Source organism: Dasypus novemcinctus, chromosome 15 (assembly GCF_030445035.2).
Source record: "Dasypus novemcinctus isolate mDasNov1 chromosome 15, mDasNov1.1.hap2, whole genome shotgun sequence".
Taxonomy (NCBI): Eukaryota; Metazoa; Chordata; class Mammalia; order Cingulata; family Dasypodidae; genus Dasypus; species Dasypus novemcinctus.
In genome coordinates, this window is record NC_080687.1 from 18,798,884 (window position 1) to 18,817,132 (window position 18,249).

Genomic DNA, 18,249 nt, shown 5'->3' on the forward strand with positions numbered 1-18,249 from the left:
AAGTGAGTAAAATTAACATACCAACAGAGATAAAACTGCAAATAAAGAATAAAAGATAACTGTGATACCACATACCTTTAAAAATATACAGAGCAAAACTATATATTGCTTATGGATATATTCATCTGTAGTAAAATTATTCAGCCCTGTAATTAGAATGATGAACACCAAATTCACAATAGTGGTCTCTAAATGGGAGGAGGGGAGGGAAGCTACCACAGGGGCCGTCAACTGCATTTTATTTCTTAAGCTGGACATACAGGAGTTATAAAATGAACTTTTTTTCTATGTGCCTCAAATATTACGTTTTAAAACTATAGTAAAATAAAACAAGAAAATTTTTGAAAGTAAATATTTATTAACCATATTTTCAGATTTTTCCAAACAATTCCTAATAGTTAACATAAGAAATAAAAAACTGTTTTGCATAAGAAGTGAAGAAAAGCCTGAAATGGTCTAAATATAACAGAAAACTTTCTTCTGGGTTACTAGAGATGCTCTGCACTGTATACAATATACCTGAAAAACAAAATCTATGTTACTTTTTAAACTTTTGCTTAGGGTTAATATTCAAACCTATTTGTTGAAGCACCCGTTACATTTATGTGAGGGAATTAAGATAAAGAGTTACTTGGTTACCCAAGTACTTTAATAAATTTGTTTTCAGGAGACTGATGGTTCAATAATGCTGTGTGTATACTTAAGTTTGTGTGCTTTAATTATTTGTGGCAGCCCACTCTCTGCGTTAACCTCATACTTATCTGGTCCCATAATAGCCTTTCCAAGCATTCTACAGATATGGGACCTCTGTTAGGGGTGCTGAATAGGTGAGAAGGTCTATGAAGAGAGCTTAAAGGAGCTTCTTGTTGAGTTAGCTTAGTTGTCATTCCTTTGCAAAATCAAGGAAAACCCAAGGGCGTGCTTTTGGGCAATTTAGCGTTAATGTCTGCTATATTGGTCACATGCCTCATGCTGGTTATGAGAGAACAAGAATACTTACATCATTCATCTCTGTCTGCAAGCCCCATTTCTACTAATGACATATGAACTGGATACTGTTCATCCTCATATAATGTTACTATTTGTTCTGGTGCCTGAGCCTAAAATTAAAAGATAACTTGTTATCAAGAAAACACTATGATGTCCTTGTTGCCTCCTCCCTCCTACAGCTGGCCATTACACAAGAGGAAAAAGGCATTTTCTGGGCTTGTTTATAATTTACGCTTTGTACTTCTGAAAGGCATTTGTGGTGGTTCCCTGCTAAATCACATCCTTCTAATTCTTCTGCTCTGTTTAGATTAAGTCCTGGTCCCCCACCCTCAAGATTTTCTTAGACTGAACCCAAAGGATTTAACACTACCATCGCTGTTAAGATTAATGTACATTCTACACATAAAGCATTGTATTTCTTATGTGTAAACTCACATTTTGAATGTTATTCAAAGATATAAATAAATATATATCTATATGGACACTTACTTGCCCTGTGTGCATTTTCACTGGGTTCTTTAGAGAAATCCTACATAAGCTCCTTAACTCTTTTCTGTGAACACAGCACAATATGTACTAGGATTCTAAAAAAGCACTTTCTAATAAGCCTTGCTTCACTATGAACTTATTCTTGTCATGCCCAAAATCATGTGCCTTACAGGGACTAGGCAGGCATCAAAAGGGAGTAAAAAACAAAACAAAACAAAAAACCGTGGTGGAACCTGCTTTGGGGAGGGCTGTGGGAGGTAAAGAGTAAGTTCCCCACCTGGAGCAGGTATTGACTTAGGGCTCCTATAATATTTAATAAGCAGCCAGAAATACAGCCTTTTTGGGTAAAATCTTCCAGTTTTAAGACACTGGCATTATACAGTTGCAGGCCAGATCCTGTGGGCTACCCCTTTGTGACATACTAAGCCTCTATTTAAAGAAGAAAGCATACTTCTATTCAAAACAATATGGGGAATGGATGTGGCTTGAGAAGTTGAGCACCTGCCTCCCACATGGGAGAGCCTGGGTTCGGTTTATGGAGCCTCCTGAAAAAAAAAAAACGAAACAAAACAAACAAAAAAACAACTTCGGGGTGCCAGTATGGCTCAGTGGTTAGTGCCAGCTTCCCACATATGAGATCCCAGGCTCAATCCCTCACCCCAGTACCTCAAAAAAAAAAAAAACCCAAAAAAACCCCCAAAAACAACAATCTGGAGTTTCTTATTTGAAGCTGCTGATACAAGTTCTACATTAAAAAGTCATAATTAGTACACTTATGAAATTAGTACAATTCATGCCTTTCTATGATTTTGACCAGAATTCCATCTTTTTCTATTCATCTTTCAATAAGCAGCTTGAATGCCACTTACCTGTCCTAATTACTTATGCAGTAAATACTTGAGTGCATGATAAGAAGTAGCTCAAAAGCCATTTCCTGATATCTCTCATTCCTTCTTGATCTCCCTTCCCTGGAAAGTTGCCTATACCTCAATTACAGTACTTATTTCATTCTACCTCTTATTCATTAGTTGCTTACATGTCTGCTTTCCTCACTGGCTTATAAATGAATTGATTATAAGATGCTTTTCTAGCTTATTATCTTCTTCATTACATCAATTATGTAATTTTATATCACTGTAGGGCTAATCAAAAGTTTGTTAAATATAAATGAAGACATCATTTTAACAAACCTTAAAATTAAACCTATAGGATATATAGTATATGCCTTAACTATTACATTTTTGCATCTGGAGGTGTACAGTAACAAAGCACTGTATCCCAGTAATAGCTTCAAAAGTATATTTGGCTAATTAAGGCAGATATTTACCACAGAAGAAGCATAACTATTACATTTTTGCATCTAGAGCTGCACAGATACAAAGCCTGTATCCTAGTAATAGCTTCAAAAATATATTTGGCTATTTAAGACAGTTATTTACCATGGAAGAAGCATAAAGTTGTTTTCCCTGAAGACAGTCTATCATAGTCCACAATGCTTCCATGCTCCATTTTGGACAGTATGGTATTCTTGTCTTTCCTGAATCTCTTAAGGGAGGTTTAAACCCTGCCAAGAGAACTTTTATGGCTCGGGCTGGATACTGCATAAGGTGAAGAGGAATTTGACGCAGTCTGTCACAAAAAAAATTCTTAAGTTAAAACACTCAGATTGTCACAGTTAAAATTCTCTTATAGAAAGTTCCATTTATAATACTATCTAAAAGAATAAAATACTAGAACAAATTCAACAAAAGTGTACCACTTGTACACTGAAAACTTAACCATTGAAAAAATCAAAGAAGACCTAAATTAATGGAAAGAAATCCCACTTTCAAGGATTAGCACATAATATTGGTAAGATAAAGGTGGCAATACTCGGGAAGTGGTTGTGGCTCAACTGATGGAGCATCTGCCTACCATATAGGAGGTCCAGGGTTCAGCACCCAGGGCCTCCTGATCCATGTGATGAGCTGGTCCATGCACAGTGCTGCTGCACACAGGGAGTGCCATGCCATGCAGGGGTGTTCCCTGCATAAGGGTGCCCTACATGCAAGGAATGCGCCCTGCAAGGAGAGCCACCCTGCGTGAAAAAAGCACAGCATGCCCAGGAGTGGTGCTGCACACATGGAGAGCTGATGCAGCAAGATGACACAATGAAAAAAAGTGACACAGTTTCCCAGTGCTGCGTGACAAGAATGCAAGCAGACACACAAGAACACACAGCAAATGGACACAGAGGGCAGACAATGGCGGGGAAGGGAGAGAAATAACTCTTTAAAAAAAAAAGATGGTACATCCACCAATCTATAGATTCAGTATAATCCCTATCGAAATCTCAGATTTGCTTTTTTACAGAAATTGAGAAGCAAATCCTAAAATTCATATGGAAATATCAGTGACTCAAAATAGCCAAAATGATTGTGAAAAAGAGCAAAGCTTGAGAATTCAGGCTTCCCAATTCCAAAACTTACTATGAAGGTACAATAATCAAACTGGTACCAGCACAAGGACAGACCAAGGGAATACAACTGAGTGTCTAGAAATAAATCTTTTACATCTATAGGCTCAACTTTTGACAAAGGTGCCAAGACAATTCAATGGGGAAACAAAAGTCTTTCAATAAATGGTTCTGGGGAAACAGGATATCCACAAAACAATGAAATTGGATCCTTTCCTCATGTGATTTATAAAATTAACTCAAGGGAAACTGATGTGGCTCAAGCAATTGCGCTTCCACCTCCTGCATGGGCAGTCCTGGGTTTGGTTCCTGGTACCTCCTAAAGAAGACAAACGAGCAGACATTGAGCAAAAACAATGAGCATATGAGGAAAAAAGGCAAGCAATGAGCAAAAACAAAAAATGAACAGGGAGTAGATGAGGCTCAAGCAATTGGGCATTCGCCTCCCTCATGGGAGGTCCTGGGTTTGGTTCCTGGTACCTCCTAGAGGAAAAAACAGACAATGAGCAGATTACGAGCGCAAACAATGAGCACAGATAAGGAGCATAAACAATGAGCAAAACAGACAAGGAAGCCATCTTGCGGGGTGGGGGGGGGGGGTAGGATTTATATATATGTATGTATATGTGTAATTAACTCAGAATGTAATTACCTAAATATAAGAGCTAAGACCATAACATCTTAGAAGAAAACTTGGAAGTAAATCTTCAAGACCCTATATTAGACAATATATTCTTAGACAATATATTCTTAGATAGAACACCAAAAGCACAAGCAACAAAAAAAGGGAAACGGACTTGGCCCAGTGGTTAGGGCATCCGTCTACCACATGGGAGGTCTGCAGTTCAAACCCCGGGCCTCTCTGACCCATGTGGAGGTGGCTCAGGCGCAGTGCTGATGCACGCAAGGAGTGCCCTGCCACGCAGGGGTGTCCCCCATGAAGGGGAGCCCCACGCGCAAGGAGTGCGCCCCACAAGGAGAGCCGCCCAGCGCAAAAGAAAGTGCAGCCTGCCCAGGAATGGCGCCGCCCACACTTGTCTGACGACAACAGAAGTGGACAAAGAAACAAGACGCAGCAAATAGACACAGAGAACAAGACACCCGGGGGCGGGGGATTAAATAAATAAATAAATCTTTAAAAAAAAAAAAAGGTTAATTGGATTTCATCAAAATTAAACTTTTGTGCTTCAAAGGGCACTTATCAAGAAAGTGAAAAGACAGCCTACCGAGTGGGAGAAAATATTTACAAACCATATATTTGATAAAGAACTTGTATACAAAATATATAAAGAACCCTTACAACTCAACAGTAAAAAGGCAAACAACCCAATTAAAAAAAGCTAGATGGTCTGAATAAATTGTTCTTCAAAGAAGATATACGAATGATCAATAACCATGTATAAAGACACTCAACATTATTAGTCAATAGGAAACGCAAATCAAAACCACAATGATATACCACTTAACACTCAAAAGGATGGCTATAATAAAAAAAATGGAAAATGTTGAAGATGTAGAAAAATTAGAAACTGTACAATGATGCTGGGAGTGTAAAATGGTTCAGCTACTTTGGAAAACAGTTTAGAAGTTCCTCAAAATATTAAACATAGAGAACATTTGACTCAGCAATTTCACACCATGGTACGTACCCAAGAGAATGAAAAACATGTCCACACAAAAACTTGTACACACATTTTCACAGCAGCAGTAGTCAAAATAGCCAAAATGTGAAAACAATCCAAATATCCAACAACTGATGAATGGGTAAAAATGAATGATAAATGATACATTAAAGAACCCTGAAAACATTTTGCTAAGTTAAAGAACACTGATTGTATGATTCCATTCATATGAAATGTACAGCATACGCAAATCCATAAAACAGAAAATAGATAGTGGTTTTCTGGGTGAATGGGAGCACGGCAGGGGGAAGAATGGATATGGAGTTTCTTTTTGGAGGTGATGAAAGTGTTCTGGAATTAAACCATTGTGATGGCTGTACAATTTTGTGAATAAACCAAAAACCAATGAACTGCATACTTACTTAAATGGGTGAATTTATGCTATATGAATTATATCAATAAAAATTCTCTAGAATTTAAAAATATAAACATCTTTAAAATTGTCTTAAAAAAAAAAATAAGTAAAACCTTCCCAATAAAGAATTATAAAAAAGAGCACAAAACAAAACTAAACCTAAGAATCCTCTAATTCAATGAAGTTTTTTTTTTTTTTTTTTTGTTAACCTGTTTATGGCCAGCTTTTCAGTTGATCCATAATCAACAAACTGTACCAGGACAGCTAGAGGATTAAATTCTTTAAGGGAAACAATCTTCGCTCTATACCATAAGCCATCATCATATTCTGCAAGGCAAGGCATTTCTGTAAAGACAAAAAGAAAAATCATAAGATTACCTTTTATTTTCTTAACAAATAAATATTTAAATAGAGAAAAGAATAAAGAAGATAACAACCATATGCCTATCATCCTGAATTAAAATGCTCAACAACAAAAACAAACAAACAAAAAAAACCCACAAAAACTAAAACTAAAAATGAAAAAATAAAACACCTCAAGAGTTGGCCAATATGTTGGCTTTGCTTTCTTCCCTATATGTATGCTTTTATAAACCTTTTATTGATTTCTAATAATTAAGTTTTGAAGAACAGTACTTCTCTCATTCTCAGAGTTCCTATTTCTTCTACTTCCCATGGCTTAGATCATCCTTCCACTGTCCTTGCTGCTTAAAAATTCCCCAAATCTCTTAATTTAGACCATAATCTTTTGCAAACAAGAATAGTTCTTGCTGTTCCTGTCTTCACTTTTTCCCTCTTTTAACTCATTTTCTTTAAGACCACCAGAATGAAAAACAAAAAAATTCAGTGCTCCTTTGTTTGAAATTCAATGACTTCTAAAACACCTGCAATATAAAGTCCTTAGCCCTGCAATTTACAGGGTCCTTCATAATCTATTCTCCACTGACCCCTACACCACATATTCTCAGTGTATTACCTAAATAGAATTTCTTGAAACTTTATTATTTCTACTTAGCCCATGGTTGTTCCCCTTTCTAGAATGTTCTCCTTGAGCCCATCTATTAATGATAAACTCTTCTTTCAGAGCCCTGACTACTCCTGATCTAGTCATTACTTCCCTTGTGATCCTTTGGTATTATGCACACACCTTTACTATTAGCTCTTCTTTTCATACCGCACTTGGTCTACATGTCTCTTCTCTGTTAGGCCACTAATTTCTCGACAGTCTGTATTTCTAACATGGTACCTGGCACAGGTAAGTGCTAAAAAAAAAGAAAGTGTGCTAATGAATGCTAAGTTTGAGTAAAGTTGTAGAAAAATGTAGAGTATGTACTTCCCTTCTCTTCATACACTTTTGGATTTCAAAGTAGATGGACTATACACCTCAGTTTTCTATCCTGTTCTACTTCCACTCCTCCCTCTCCTTATGTCATCACGTTCTCATCTATGTGGTTTCCATGAAGAAAAATTTAGTGGTGGGTAAGTGGCATTTAAAAACGACATGATTCTTAATAGTTCCTGTTCAAATACTTATTAAAGATATAAAAATTAATTTTTTCAGTAAATAGAGGTCATCAGTCACAGAGCAGAGAATCTCATCTAACAGAGCTGTTCTGCATAGTATATAATTGATTAAATCACTGTTCCAGAAGTTTCATCTCTTCAAAGCAGAACTTAAAAAAAATAATACAAACACACAAAAAACTTGTGTCATTTTCACTTAACCCACAAAACTCCACCAATATAAATTCCTTATTCTAAGATAAAGACTTAATACACACTTGTGCATGAATTCAATTTGTACATATACATGTGAAAACCTTTAAAAAATTTTTATTGAATAAAATATCTACAGAAAAATGACTTCCACAAATAATCACATTATGCACAAACTGTGTGATTTCCCTCGAGAAAAGTTCACAAAGCAAGAAATTGTCTCATCTAGACTATCAATCTGAGTTTACATTAAAATAATGAGCTCATTCTTTCACTCATTCAACAAATATTTATGAGCACCTACTTGTGCCAGGTGCCCTTCTACTCGCTGGTGACACGAGTACAAAGAATCCTTACTCAAAGGGCTATTTAAAAAAGTAGAAGGGATGGAGAATAATGCAGGTGGGGGTAGGGAGAGAAGGAGATACTACTTTGCATGGAGAGTTCAGGGAAGACTCAAAATGGGGATTGTTGACAAGAGACCTAAATTACTACAAGACAGTCTGGGGGAAAAATATTCCACGGAAAAAGAAGAGCAAGTGCTGTTTACTGCCCCAAAGTGGTCTACAACCATAAAAAATCTCACTGAGTAAAATCAGATATTGGGCTCATGTGTTTTCTCTTATGCACACCTCAGCAGAGTCCTAGAGAGAGAAAAAGTAGATACAACCCCAGGTATTGGTTCTTCTGAGGGCTACAGAGACCCACAGGTTCTATGGTCATGGCAGATGGAGTTCACTGCCATCTCAGTTGGCCCCACATTGGAGTTTGTGTTTCTGTGTGATGGAGCTGAACTCAGATGTGATCTTTGTCCACAAGCCTCTCCTGTTACTTTTACTGGAACTGTAGTTGGTGCTGGGGTTTAGTGTATACCCAGGGGACCTGAATCTCGGGACTGACCATGTGATAGCCAGGCCCTGAGCCTCAACAGACTTGCAACTCCTATACTCTGATTTATTGGACTTACCCCACTCAGCTAACAGGGAGGTGAAGAAGGTCAACCACCACACCAGGGAGCCAAGAGTGCCTACAACTGAAAGCAGGAGAATTGCATCCAGCATCCATGTGGAATCTAAGCCCCTCTTGATATAGATGTGGAGTGGACATGGCCATTCTAGGGTCCACAGGATGGAGGAATAGAGTGTGGGTTAGAGTGGACTTACCAATATTCTATTCATGAACTATTGTGATTAATAATCGAAGAAAATGTGGCATTGGTGTGGAGAAAGTGGCCATGATGGTTGCTGGGGTAGGGAGTGGGAGGAAGAGATGTGATGTGGGGGCATTTTCGGGGGTTGGAGTTGTCCTGGGTTGTGATGCAGGGACAGTTACTGGACATTGCATGTCCTCCCATGGCCCACTGGGTGGACTGTGGGAGAGTGTGGGCTATGGTGTAGACCATTGACCATGAGGTGCAGTGGTGCTCAGAGATGTATTCACCAAGTGCAATGAATGTCTCATGATGATGGAGGAGGTTGTTGTTATGGGGGAAGGAGTGGGGTGAAGGGGGTGGGGGGTATATGGGGACCTCATATTTTTTGAATGTAACATTAAAAAAATAAAGACTAAATAAATAAAGACAAAAAAATAAAATATCAAAAATAAGATACTGAAAAAAATGTATAGAAACCATTCTTTGTATTCAGGCATTGTCAACACCACTAACTAGATGTATTTTTCATATAGGATAACCATGTATATGGAATAAAAATGGGAAGAATGGGCTGGAAAGAGAAAAGATCATAGGATTTGATCTGTCCCCAGGACTCCCCCTAAAATGATCAGTGTATGTGGCTTATAATTAAAATGATTGTTAAGGGGTGAATGGCAACTCTCACAATTTGAGCTACTGCTAAAACTTCAAGTATAGAGAATCATTTTTATGCAGCTTTCTAATGCAGCCTGATTTTATGGAAAATGGTTTTCTTAATTCACTTTCCTTACTAATAAAATCAGAAAGTTATCTCTAGGGTGTTTCTTGAGGATTCAGAGATTGTGTGTAAAACTGAGCATGATAAAAATATCAGCTAATATTAGAAAGAACACAAACTTGTCAGCCCAACAAAACCAAGCCAAGTTTTATTAAAAATCCCATTTCACTCAATAAATAACTATACCTGTTCTGAAATCTGTCAGAGGAAGAAATGTCTCTACATTCTTATTACACTTTCGTAGTGCTTCATCGAGGCTCTCAGATTCAGACTCCCAGCTGACTCCACTATCATCTGTGTCACTATGCTGGTTAAACTGATTGAAATTTTCTACAGAGTCAAGGCAAATATACACCTAAGTAGTGGGAGGGAAAGAAAAAAAAACTTTCAAATTCTGTAATTTCCAAGATTCATTTATGTGGATAAAATTAAATATAATGCCTTCATATGATATCCAATGATCCCTGCCACCTGATATTTACATTCATGTTTATTATATGGACATAAATATCCATATACCAGAATTGATCTGTTATACCAAAACTGATCTTTGTAACCAATAGAACATGCCAGAAGTGATGGTTTGTCATTGATGAGATTAGATTATAAAAACATTCTGGCTTCCTTCTTAGTGGCACTCTCAGAATGCTTGCTCTCAGGGAAGTACGTAGTCATGTCCATCAGAGAGGCTCATACAGTAAGGAACTAATGCTTCCTGCCAACAGCCAGGTGAAGAGTCTTTCAAGTGGACCCTGTAGCTTCAGCAACATCTTGATTGCAATTTGCACCTTGAAGTACTGTGCTAGACTAAAGTAAGCTGCCCTTGGTTTCTTAATCCTCTAACTTAAGCTGGTCTCAGTTTTCTAACTCTTATACTTGCTGTTTTAAACTGCTGAGTTTGGGATAATTTGTTATACGGTAATAAATAGATCCAAAAAGTATTATAAAAATCAACAGTCAACATACACTTCTAAGGGAACATACAGAAGAAAGTGTAAACATACATAAAAGATAACAGATCTTAAGATAGTGAAGGGCACAATGCAAGAAAATTTTTTGGCTTTGTTTTCGGAAGGTTTTTGATTAAAGAAAAGTCAGAGGAAGCAGACTTGGCCCAATGGATAGGGCATCCGCCTACCACATGGGAGGTCCGCGGTTCAAACCCCGGGCCTTCTTGACCTACGTAGAGCTGGTCCATGCGCAGTGCTGATGCACGCAAGGAGTGCTGTGCCACGCAGGGGTGTCCCCCGCGTAGGGGAGCCCCATGCGCAAGGAGTGCACCCCATAAGGAGAGCCGCCCAGTACGAGAGAAAGTGCAGCCTGCCCAAGAATGGCACCGCACACACGGAGAGCTGACACAACAAGATGCTGCAACAAAAAGAAACACAGATTCCCGGTGCCACTGATAAGGATAGAAGCAGTCACAGAAGAACACACAGCAAATGGACAGAGAGAGCAGACAACTGGGGGTGGGAGGGGGAAGGGGAGAGAAATAAATAAAAAAATAAATCTTAATATCAAAGGCCTGGCATATTGGTCTGTCCTGTTTCATTAGGCATTGTCTGTGTACTCCAGAGATTCTTACACTCTCTTAGAGAATATAACAGGACTCCCCAGGATGGAAATTTAATATTTTGTTGGTTATTATGTGGGTTTCTGCCCCCTGAGATAACACCTCATGACCACATGAGCATACTCATGTTCTGTAGAAGCATGCCCCAGGTACATCCTTCTCCACACACCCCACCACTGACATCCTGCACCAGGGATCATCTCCTACCATAGTTGTGACTTTTCTTTTTTTAAAAAGATTTATTTATTTATTTCTCTCCCCTCCTCCCTCCAACCCGCCTCCCCCGCCCCCCCCCCCCCCCATTGTCTGCTCTCTGTGTCCATTCGGTGTGTGTTCTTCTGTGACCGCTTCTACCCTTATCAGCAGCACCGGGAATCTGTTACTTTTTTAAAAAAGATTTATTTATTTATTTATTTCTATTCCCTTCCCCCCCCACCCCAGTTGTCTGTTCTCTGTGTCTATTTGCTGCGTGTTCTTCTTTGTCCCCTTCTGTTGTTGTCAGCAGCATGGGAATCTGTGTGTTTTTTTTGTTGCGTCATCTTGTTGTGTCAGCTCTCCGTGTGTATGGCGCCATTCCTGGGCAGGTTGCACTTTCTTTCGTGCTGGGCGGCTCTCCTTATGGGGCGCACTCCTTCCGTGTGGGGCTCCCCTACGCGGGGATACCCCTGCGTGGCACGACACTCCTTGCGCGCATCAGCACTGCACTTGGGCCAGCTCCACATGGGTCAAGGAGGCCTGGGGTTTGAACTGCAGACCTACTACATGGTAGACGGATGCTCTATCCACTGGGCCAAGTCCGCATCCCTGTGTTTCTTTTTGTTGCGTCATCTTGCTGTTTCAGCTCTCCGTGTGTGTGGCGCCATTCCTGGGCAGGCAGCACTTTCTTTCGCGCTGGGTGGCTCTCCTTATGGGGCGCACTCCTTGCACGTGGGGCTCCCCTACGCGGGGGACACCCCTGCGTGGCATGGCACTCCTTGCACATGTCGGCACAGCACGTGGGCCAGCTCCACACAGGTCAAGGAGGCCCGGGGTTTGAACTGTGGACCTCCCATGTGGTAAGTGGACACCCTATCCATTGGGCCAAGTCCACTTCCCCCTTTGATATTAATGTTTGTACTTATGAACCTTATTCCTATAAAATTGAAACTTAGCCTAATCATCTATATTGTCTAAGTGTCATCTCCTGAAAACCTCCTTGTTACTCAAATGTGGCCTCTCTCTAAAACAAACTCAGCTTATAAGCTTACTGCCTACCCCCTCCCTCAGTGTGGGCCATGACTCTCCAGGGTGCCTCCCTGGCACCAAGGGATTATTACCTAGTGCCAACTAGTGATACATTTGGAAAAAGACCTTGACCAAAAGGGGGAAATATTGAATACAGGAGTTTTTATGGTTAAGAGGTTTCAAAGTGAGTTGGGAGATCGTTCCGGAGGTTATATTTATGCATGTCTCAGGAGGATCTCTCTGACTGCCACGGTAAACAAAGTCTCAAGAAAAGGTACTCCTGTGGACTCTAGAGACATGTGGACACTATATGCAGGCAGATAACCCCAGGAAATTGGCAACCCATCAGTGAGCCTTACCTTGTAATAGATGTTAACCTATTTCCCCAATGTAACAGAATTAGACTCATTTATATTTTCCCTACACAAGGTTCTTCTGTTCCTTCTATTTGAACCTATAATTAGTACTATACCCATTAAATATATGTCCCAGAGACTTATATCTTCTGTCTGTTCATATGCTGTTAAGCCCTGTATCTCAGTAGCCATCACCTACTCTCTATGTTCATCAGACTTGCCCAGGACAACTAACAAAAGGATGATGATGGACAATGCCCATTCCCCAGAACACAGACTATCTACAACTGCAAACAAGACAGTTCCATCCTTCTGTCTACTGGGATCTAAGGGCCATCCTCAATTGGAAGCAGAGTGGGCATCATCATCACTGAATCCTCAAGATTGAGGAATGAACCAACATAAGGTGGGAATGCAACTATGGACCAAAATAGACTTGTAATTATTCTAGTAATGGAAAAACTTGTAATACTGATATAAAGACAGTGGTTACCAGAGGTTCTGAGGGGGAGGGGAAGGGAAGAATAAGGAACATGAGGCATTTCTGGGACACTGGAATTGATCTGCATGATATTGCAATGATGGATACAGGCCATTACACATTTTAGCAAAATCTATAAAATTGCATGGTACAAAATTTAAAGCATAATGTAAGCTATAGACCATGGTTAGAGCAATACTTCAATATTTGTTCATCAATTGTAACAAATGCACAAAAAAAATACACTTCTATGCTCTCTGATGAAATTACAGAGCAAATCCTTCCCTTGGCTACAAGAGAAACATTTACTGTGTAGAATAGCTGAAGGCACTGCCTGGAATACTTAGTCATACCTTCTTTTTCTTGTTAGCCAAAGACATACAACTGAGTTTTCTTTATTGCATTTATTTATTCAATCATTATTTATTGAGTACCTACTCTATATTAGGCACTATTCCAGTTCTGGGAATATTAGGTTGGTACAAAATAATTGTGGTTTTGCATTGTTGAAATTTGCCATGTGATTTGGGAATACATTCTTAACTAAATGTGGTTATTTTATACATCATTTTAAAGTGCATTTCTCGGTTTGTTTTTTTGCTAATGACATATTACTTGCTGTTTATTTTATATTTATTTTAGACTATGGAAATGATGTTAGATGGAAAGCAAATTTGAGTGATTTTATTTGAGTTCAAAATGCATTGTAAAACAGTGGAGACAACTCACAACATCAGCAACGCATCTGGCCAGAATTGCTAACAAACATACTATGCAGTGGTGGTTCAAGAAGTTTTGCAAAGGAGACAAGAGCCTTGAAAATGAGGAGTGTAGTGGTTGGCCATCGGAAGTTGACAATGATCGATTGAGAGCAATCATCAAAGCTGAACATCTTAAACTACTAGAGAAGTTGCTGAATAACTCAATGTCGATCATTCTATCTATGGTCATTTGGCACTTGAAGCAAATTGGAAATGTGAAAAAGCTCGGTAAGTGGGTGCCTCATAAGATGACCAAAAATCAAAAAAGTCATTCTGAAGTGTCATCTTTTTTTTTTTTAAGATTTTATTTATTTATTTCTCTCCCCTTCCCCCCCACCCCGGTTGTCTGTTCTCTGTGTCCATTTGCTATGTCTTCTTTGTCCGCTTCTGTTGTTGTCAGCGGCACGGGGATCTGTGTTTCTTTTTTTGTTGTGTCATCTTGCTGTGTCAGCTCTCCGTGTGGGCGGTCCCATTTCTGGGCAGGCTGCACTTTCTTTTGCACTGGGCGGCTCTCCTTAGGGGGCGCACTCCTTGCGCGTGGGGCTCCCCTACACGAGGGACACCCCTGCATGGCACGGCACTCCTTGCACACATCAGCACTGCGCACGGGCCAGCTCCACACGGGTCAAGGAGGCTCGGGGTTTGAACTGCGGACCTCCCATGTGGTAGACGGATGTCCTAACCACTGGGGCAAGTCTGCCGCCTCATCTTCTTTTATTCTATGCAACGACGATGAACCATTTCTTGATCAGATTGTCACACGACAAAAACTGGATTTTATACAACCAGCAATGACCAGCTCAGTGGTTTGAATAAGAAGAAGCTCCAAAGCACTTCCCAGAGCCAAACTTGCACCAAAAAAAGGTCATGGTCACTGTTTGGTGGTCTGCTGCCAATCTGATCCTCTACAGCTTTCTGAATCCTGGAGAAAACCATTAACATCTAAGAAGTATGCTCAGCAAATCAATGAGATGCACCAAAAACTGAAACGCCTGCAGCTGACACTGATCAACTGAAATGGCCCAATTCTTCTCCACGACAATGCTGGACCACACGTTGTACAACCAATGTTCCACAAGTTGAACGAATTGGGCTACAAAGTTTTGTCTCATTCTCCATATTCACCTGACCTCTCACCAACCAATTACCACTTCTTCAAGTGTTTCGACTCTTCTTCCACAACCAGCAGAAAGCAGAAAATGCCAGGAGGCGCATTTGGCTCGGCTGATAGGGCTTCCGCCTACCATGTGAGAAGTCTGGGTTTCCAACCCAGGGCCTCCTCACCCATGTGGTGAGCTGGCTCATGTGTGGAGAGTGCCGTGCCATGCAGGGGTGTCCCCCGCATAGGGGAGCCCCATGTGCAAGGAGTGTGCCCCACCAGGAGGGCCGCCCCACGCGAGACGGTCTTAGCCTGCCCAGGGGTGGTGCCGCACACACGGAGAGCTGATGCAGCAAGAAGATGCAACAAGAGAGAAAGAGATTTTCGGTGCTGCTGACAGGAATGTAAGCAGACACAGAGAACTGCATGGCGGATGGACGCAGAGAGCAGACAATGGTGGGGATGGGGAGGGAGAAGGGGAGAGAAATTAAAAAAAAAAATCTTTAAAAATAAATTAATAAATAAAGTTAGTTTAAAAAAAAAAAGAAAATACCTTCCAAGAGTTTGCTGAATCCTGAAGCACAGATTTTACACTACAGGAATAAACAAACTTATCTCTCATTGGCAAAAATGTGTTGATTGTAATGGTTCCTACTCTGATTAATAAAGATGTGTTTGAGCTTAGTTATAATGATTTAAAATTCACAATCCAAAACCGCAATTCTTTTTGCACCAACTAATACACCAAGAAACAGATATTCCTGCCATTTCATCAACAGATGAATACATAAACAAAATGTGGTATAAACAAAGGAATATTATTCAGCTGTAAAAAGAATGAAATTCTGAGACATGCTTTAACATGAATGAACTCTGAGAACATTTAAGTGAAATAAGCCAGACACAAAAGGACAAATATTGTATAATTCCACTTATAATAAATATCTAAAGTAAACCCATAGAAACAGAAAGTAGATTAGAGGTTACTAAGTAGGAGAAGTGGCAGGGATGATTATTGCCTAATGGTACAAAGTTTCTGTTTGGGGTGATGAAAAAATGATGAAAATGGATGGTGTTGATGGTTGCAAACACTGTAAATATAATTAATGCCAATGAACTGTACACTTTAAAGAGATTAAAATGGCAAATTTTATGGCTTATATGTTATCACCATAAAAGGTAAATTAAAAGAAGATCTGTGTCTTCATGAAGTTACATTCTAGTGGGGAGGAGGCAGATAAATTAGTAAGTGGCATAATGTTTCAGAAGGTGAAACGTATGAAAAAACAGAGTAAAGAACATTCTAGAGTTCGGTGCAGGGAGAAAGAAGGGGAGTGAGATATTTAAGATTTCACAAGTGAAAACAGTTCTGGACTAAAATTTAAATATGTGATCTAAACGTAACAATGAGTATAACAACACAACACAGAAACACAGCAGATGCTGAAGAAATACTGATAAAACAACACATGCCTTATTAAGTACAAACAAGTGCTGAAAAGGAAATAACAGGGTGGGGCAAACTAGAGGTTACCAATTTTCAATTATTTAAAAAGTAGGAAGATAGAGGAGTAAAGAATCAATCCTAGAATTTAAGACAAAGATTGCTTGTTATATTTTTAACCACCAACTGATCATTTAGATTACATACTTCATTAGGTGAGACAACGTGCTTAACTTGAACAGCATACAGTTCTTCTGGGGGTGGTAGAGAAGAAGACAAATATGGTGGTAAAATAGGAGTCTCTGTTTCAGACAAAAGTAATTCCTAAAACACCACAAATAAATTCAAAGTTTAGAATAAAAATTACAAAAATCCACTACACTATGAAATTTCATCATGGCACCAATTTACATTCTTAGCAGAAAGCAAGTTCTTGTAGCTACTGATTATCACAACATGATTTTGTTGTAGTAGGACGAAAATGTGATAGCTAAACAGAAAACATTTAGTATTCTCCTGTACTTCAGTTTAAAAAAAAGGTTTGTGTAAAAAAAAAAACATGAACATTTACCTATGTATTTATATTTACATTTGCACAATTCTGTAAATATACTAAACACCAGTGAGCTGTACACTTAAAAAAGGTAAGTTTTGTGGTATGTAAATTATATCTTGATAAAGCTGTTTTACTTAAAAAAAACAATAACCAAAACACTTCTTACTCCTTTATCTTCTATCAAATCCTCTTTAATTATGAAGTATCCAAAGTTTTCAAAGTATTTGGGATGAAACTTACCTCAAACCTTATCTCCCATGTTTCCTCTTCATATTTTTTATTGTAATCTGTTGGTTTCTGAAATAATATATTATTAATTAATAAATCACATTTAGTGTTTTAAAGCATTTTTCATATTTTATCCCCACAAAAACTGGATATATGTCCTTATTGGCAACCATTTAGTTATTTCAGATTAAAGGAAAATCTAATGTTTTAGATAGTCTTAATATTTCAAAAATGAGAATTTTCTAAAATATACTAAAGACATGTCAATGGCAAATAGTTTATTATAAGAGAATGAGAGTTCTTGATCTTTCCTTTTAAAATATTCCCACTGAAAAGTACAACGGAAAAAGAGAGACATCTTTATAAAGCCAATTTAAAAGATGGAACAGCTTTTACACACACATACATGCATGTGTGCACGCCTTGGCTTAAAAGGAAAAGCTGGTAGTAAGGATTACATGTATAAAGTAATATCATAGCTTTCTGTTCGAGAGAAGAAAGTAGTTTTCTATATTTGGCAGAATACCCAATGTTTGGCTGTGTACTACCAATAAAATGAATATTTAAAAAAAATTTAGCAAGTAAACTGTAACTCTAGAAATAAAAATATCTTTCCATATAAAATATTATTTATGTTGCATACCCTGTTTCTATAAAAGATTTATAGCAGCTTGCGATATGAAATCTTATCTTAAACAGGCTAATGTTTTTGAAAATATTAAAAACAGAAACACCAGGACACCAATGGGCTATTTATTAAAGCTAAGCTCACAGGAAGCAGACTTGGTCCCATGGTTAGGGCATCCATCTACCACATGGGAGGTCCGCGGTTCAAACCCCGGGCCTCCCTGACCCGTGTGGAGCTGGCCCATGCACAGTGCTGATGCACGCAAGGAGTGCCCTGCCACG

The 18,249-nt window shown here is 38.9% G+C and overlaps 1 protein-coding gene across 3 annotated transcripts in view; it reads right to left on the reverse strand.

Annotated features, from left to right (window-relative positions):
• Positions 1–344: 344 nt before the first annotated feature.
• RNF17 (ring finger protein 17) overlaps positions 345–18,249 on the reverse strand; it is a 106,547-nt gene continuing 88,642 nt past the window's right edge. For all 3 annotated transcript variants that reach the window (XM_058276356.1, XM_058276358.1, XM_058276355.1), the window contains 7 exons: positions 17,353–17,409; positions 16,764–16,880; positions 9,805–9,973; positions 6,181–6,316; positions 2,919–3,108; positions 1,001–1,100; positions 345–519 (listed from right to left, as the gene is read on the reverse strand). In XM_058276356.1, the coding sequence (XP_058132339.1) occupies positions 1,002–1,100; positions 2,919–3,108; positions 6,181–6,316; positions 9,805–9,973; positions 16,764–16,880; positions 17,353–17,409 (768 nt within the window). In that variant the 3' untranslated portion in view covers positions 345–519; position 1,001. The remainder of the gene's footprint in view (positions 520–1,000; positions 1,101–2,918; positions 3,109–6,180; positions 6,317–9,804; positions 9,974–16,763; positions 16,881–17,352; positions 17,410–18,249) is intronic.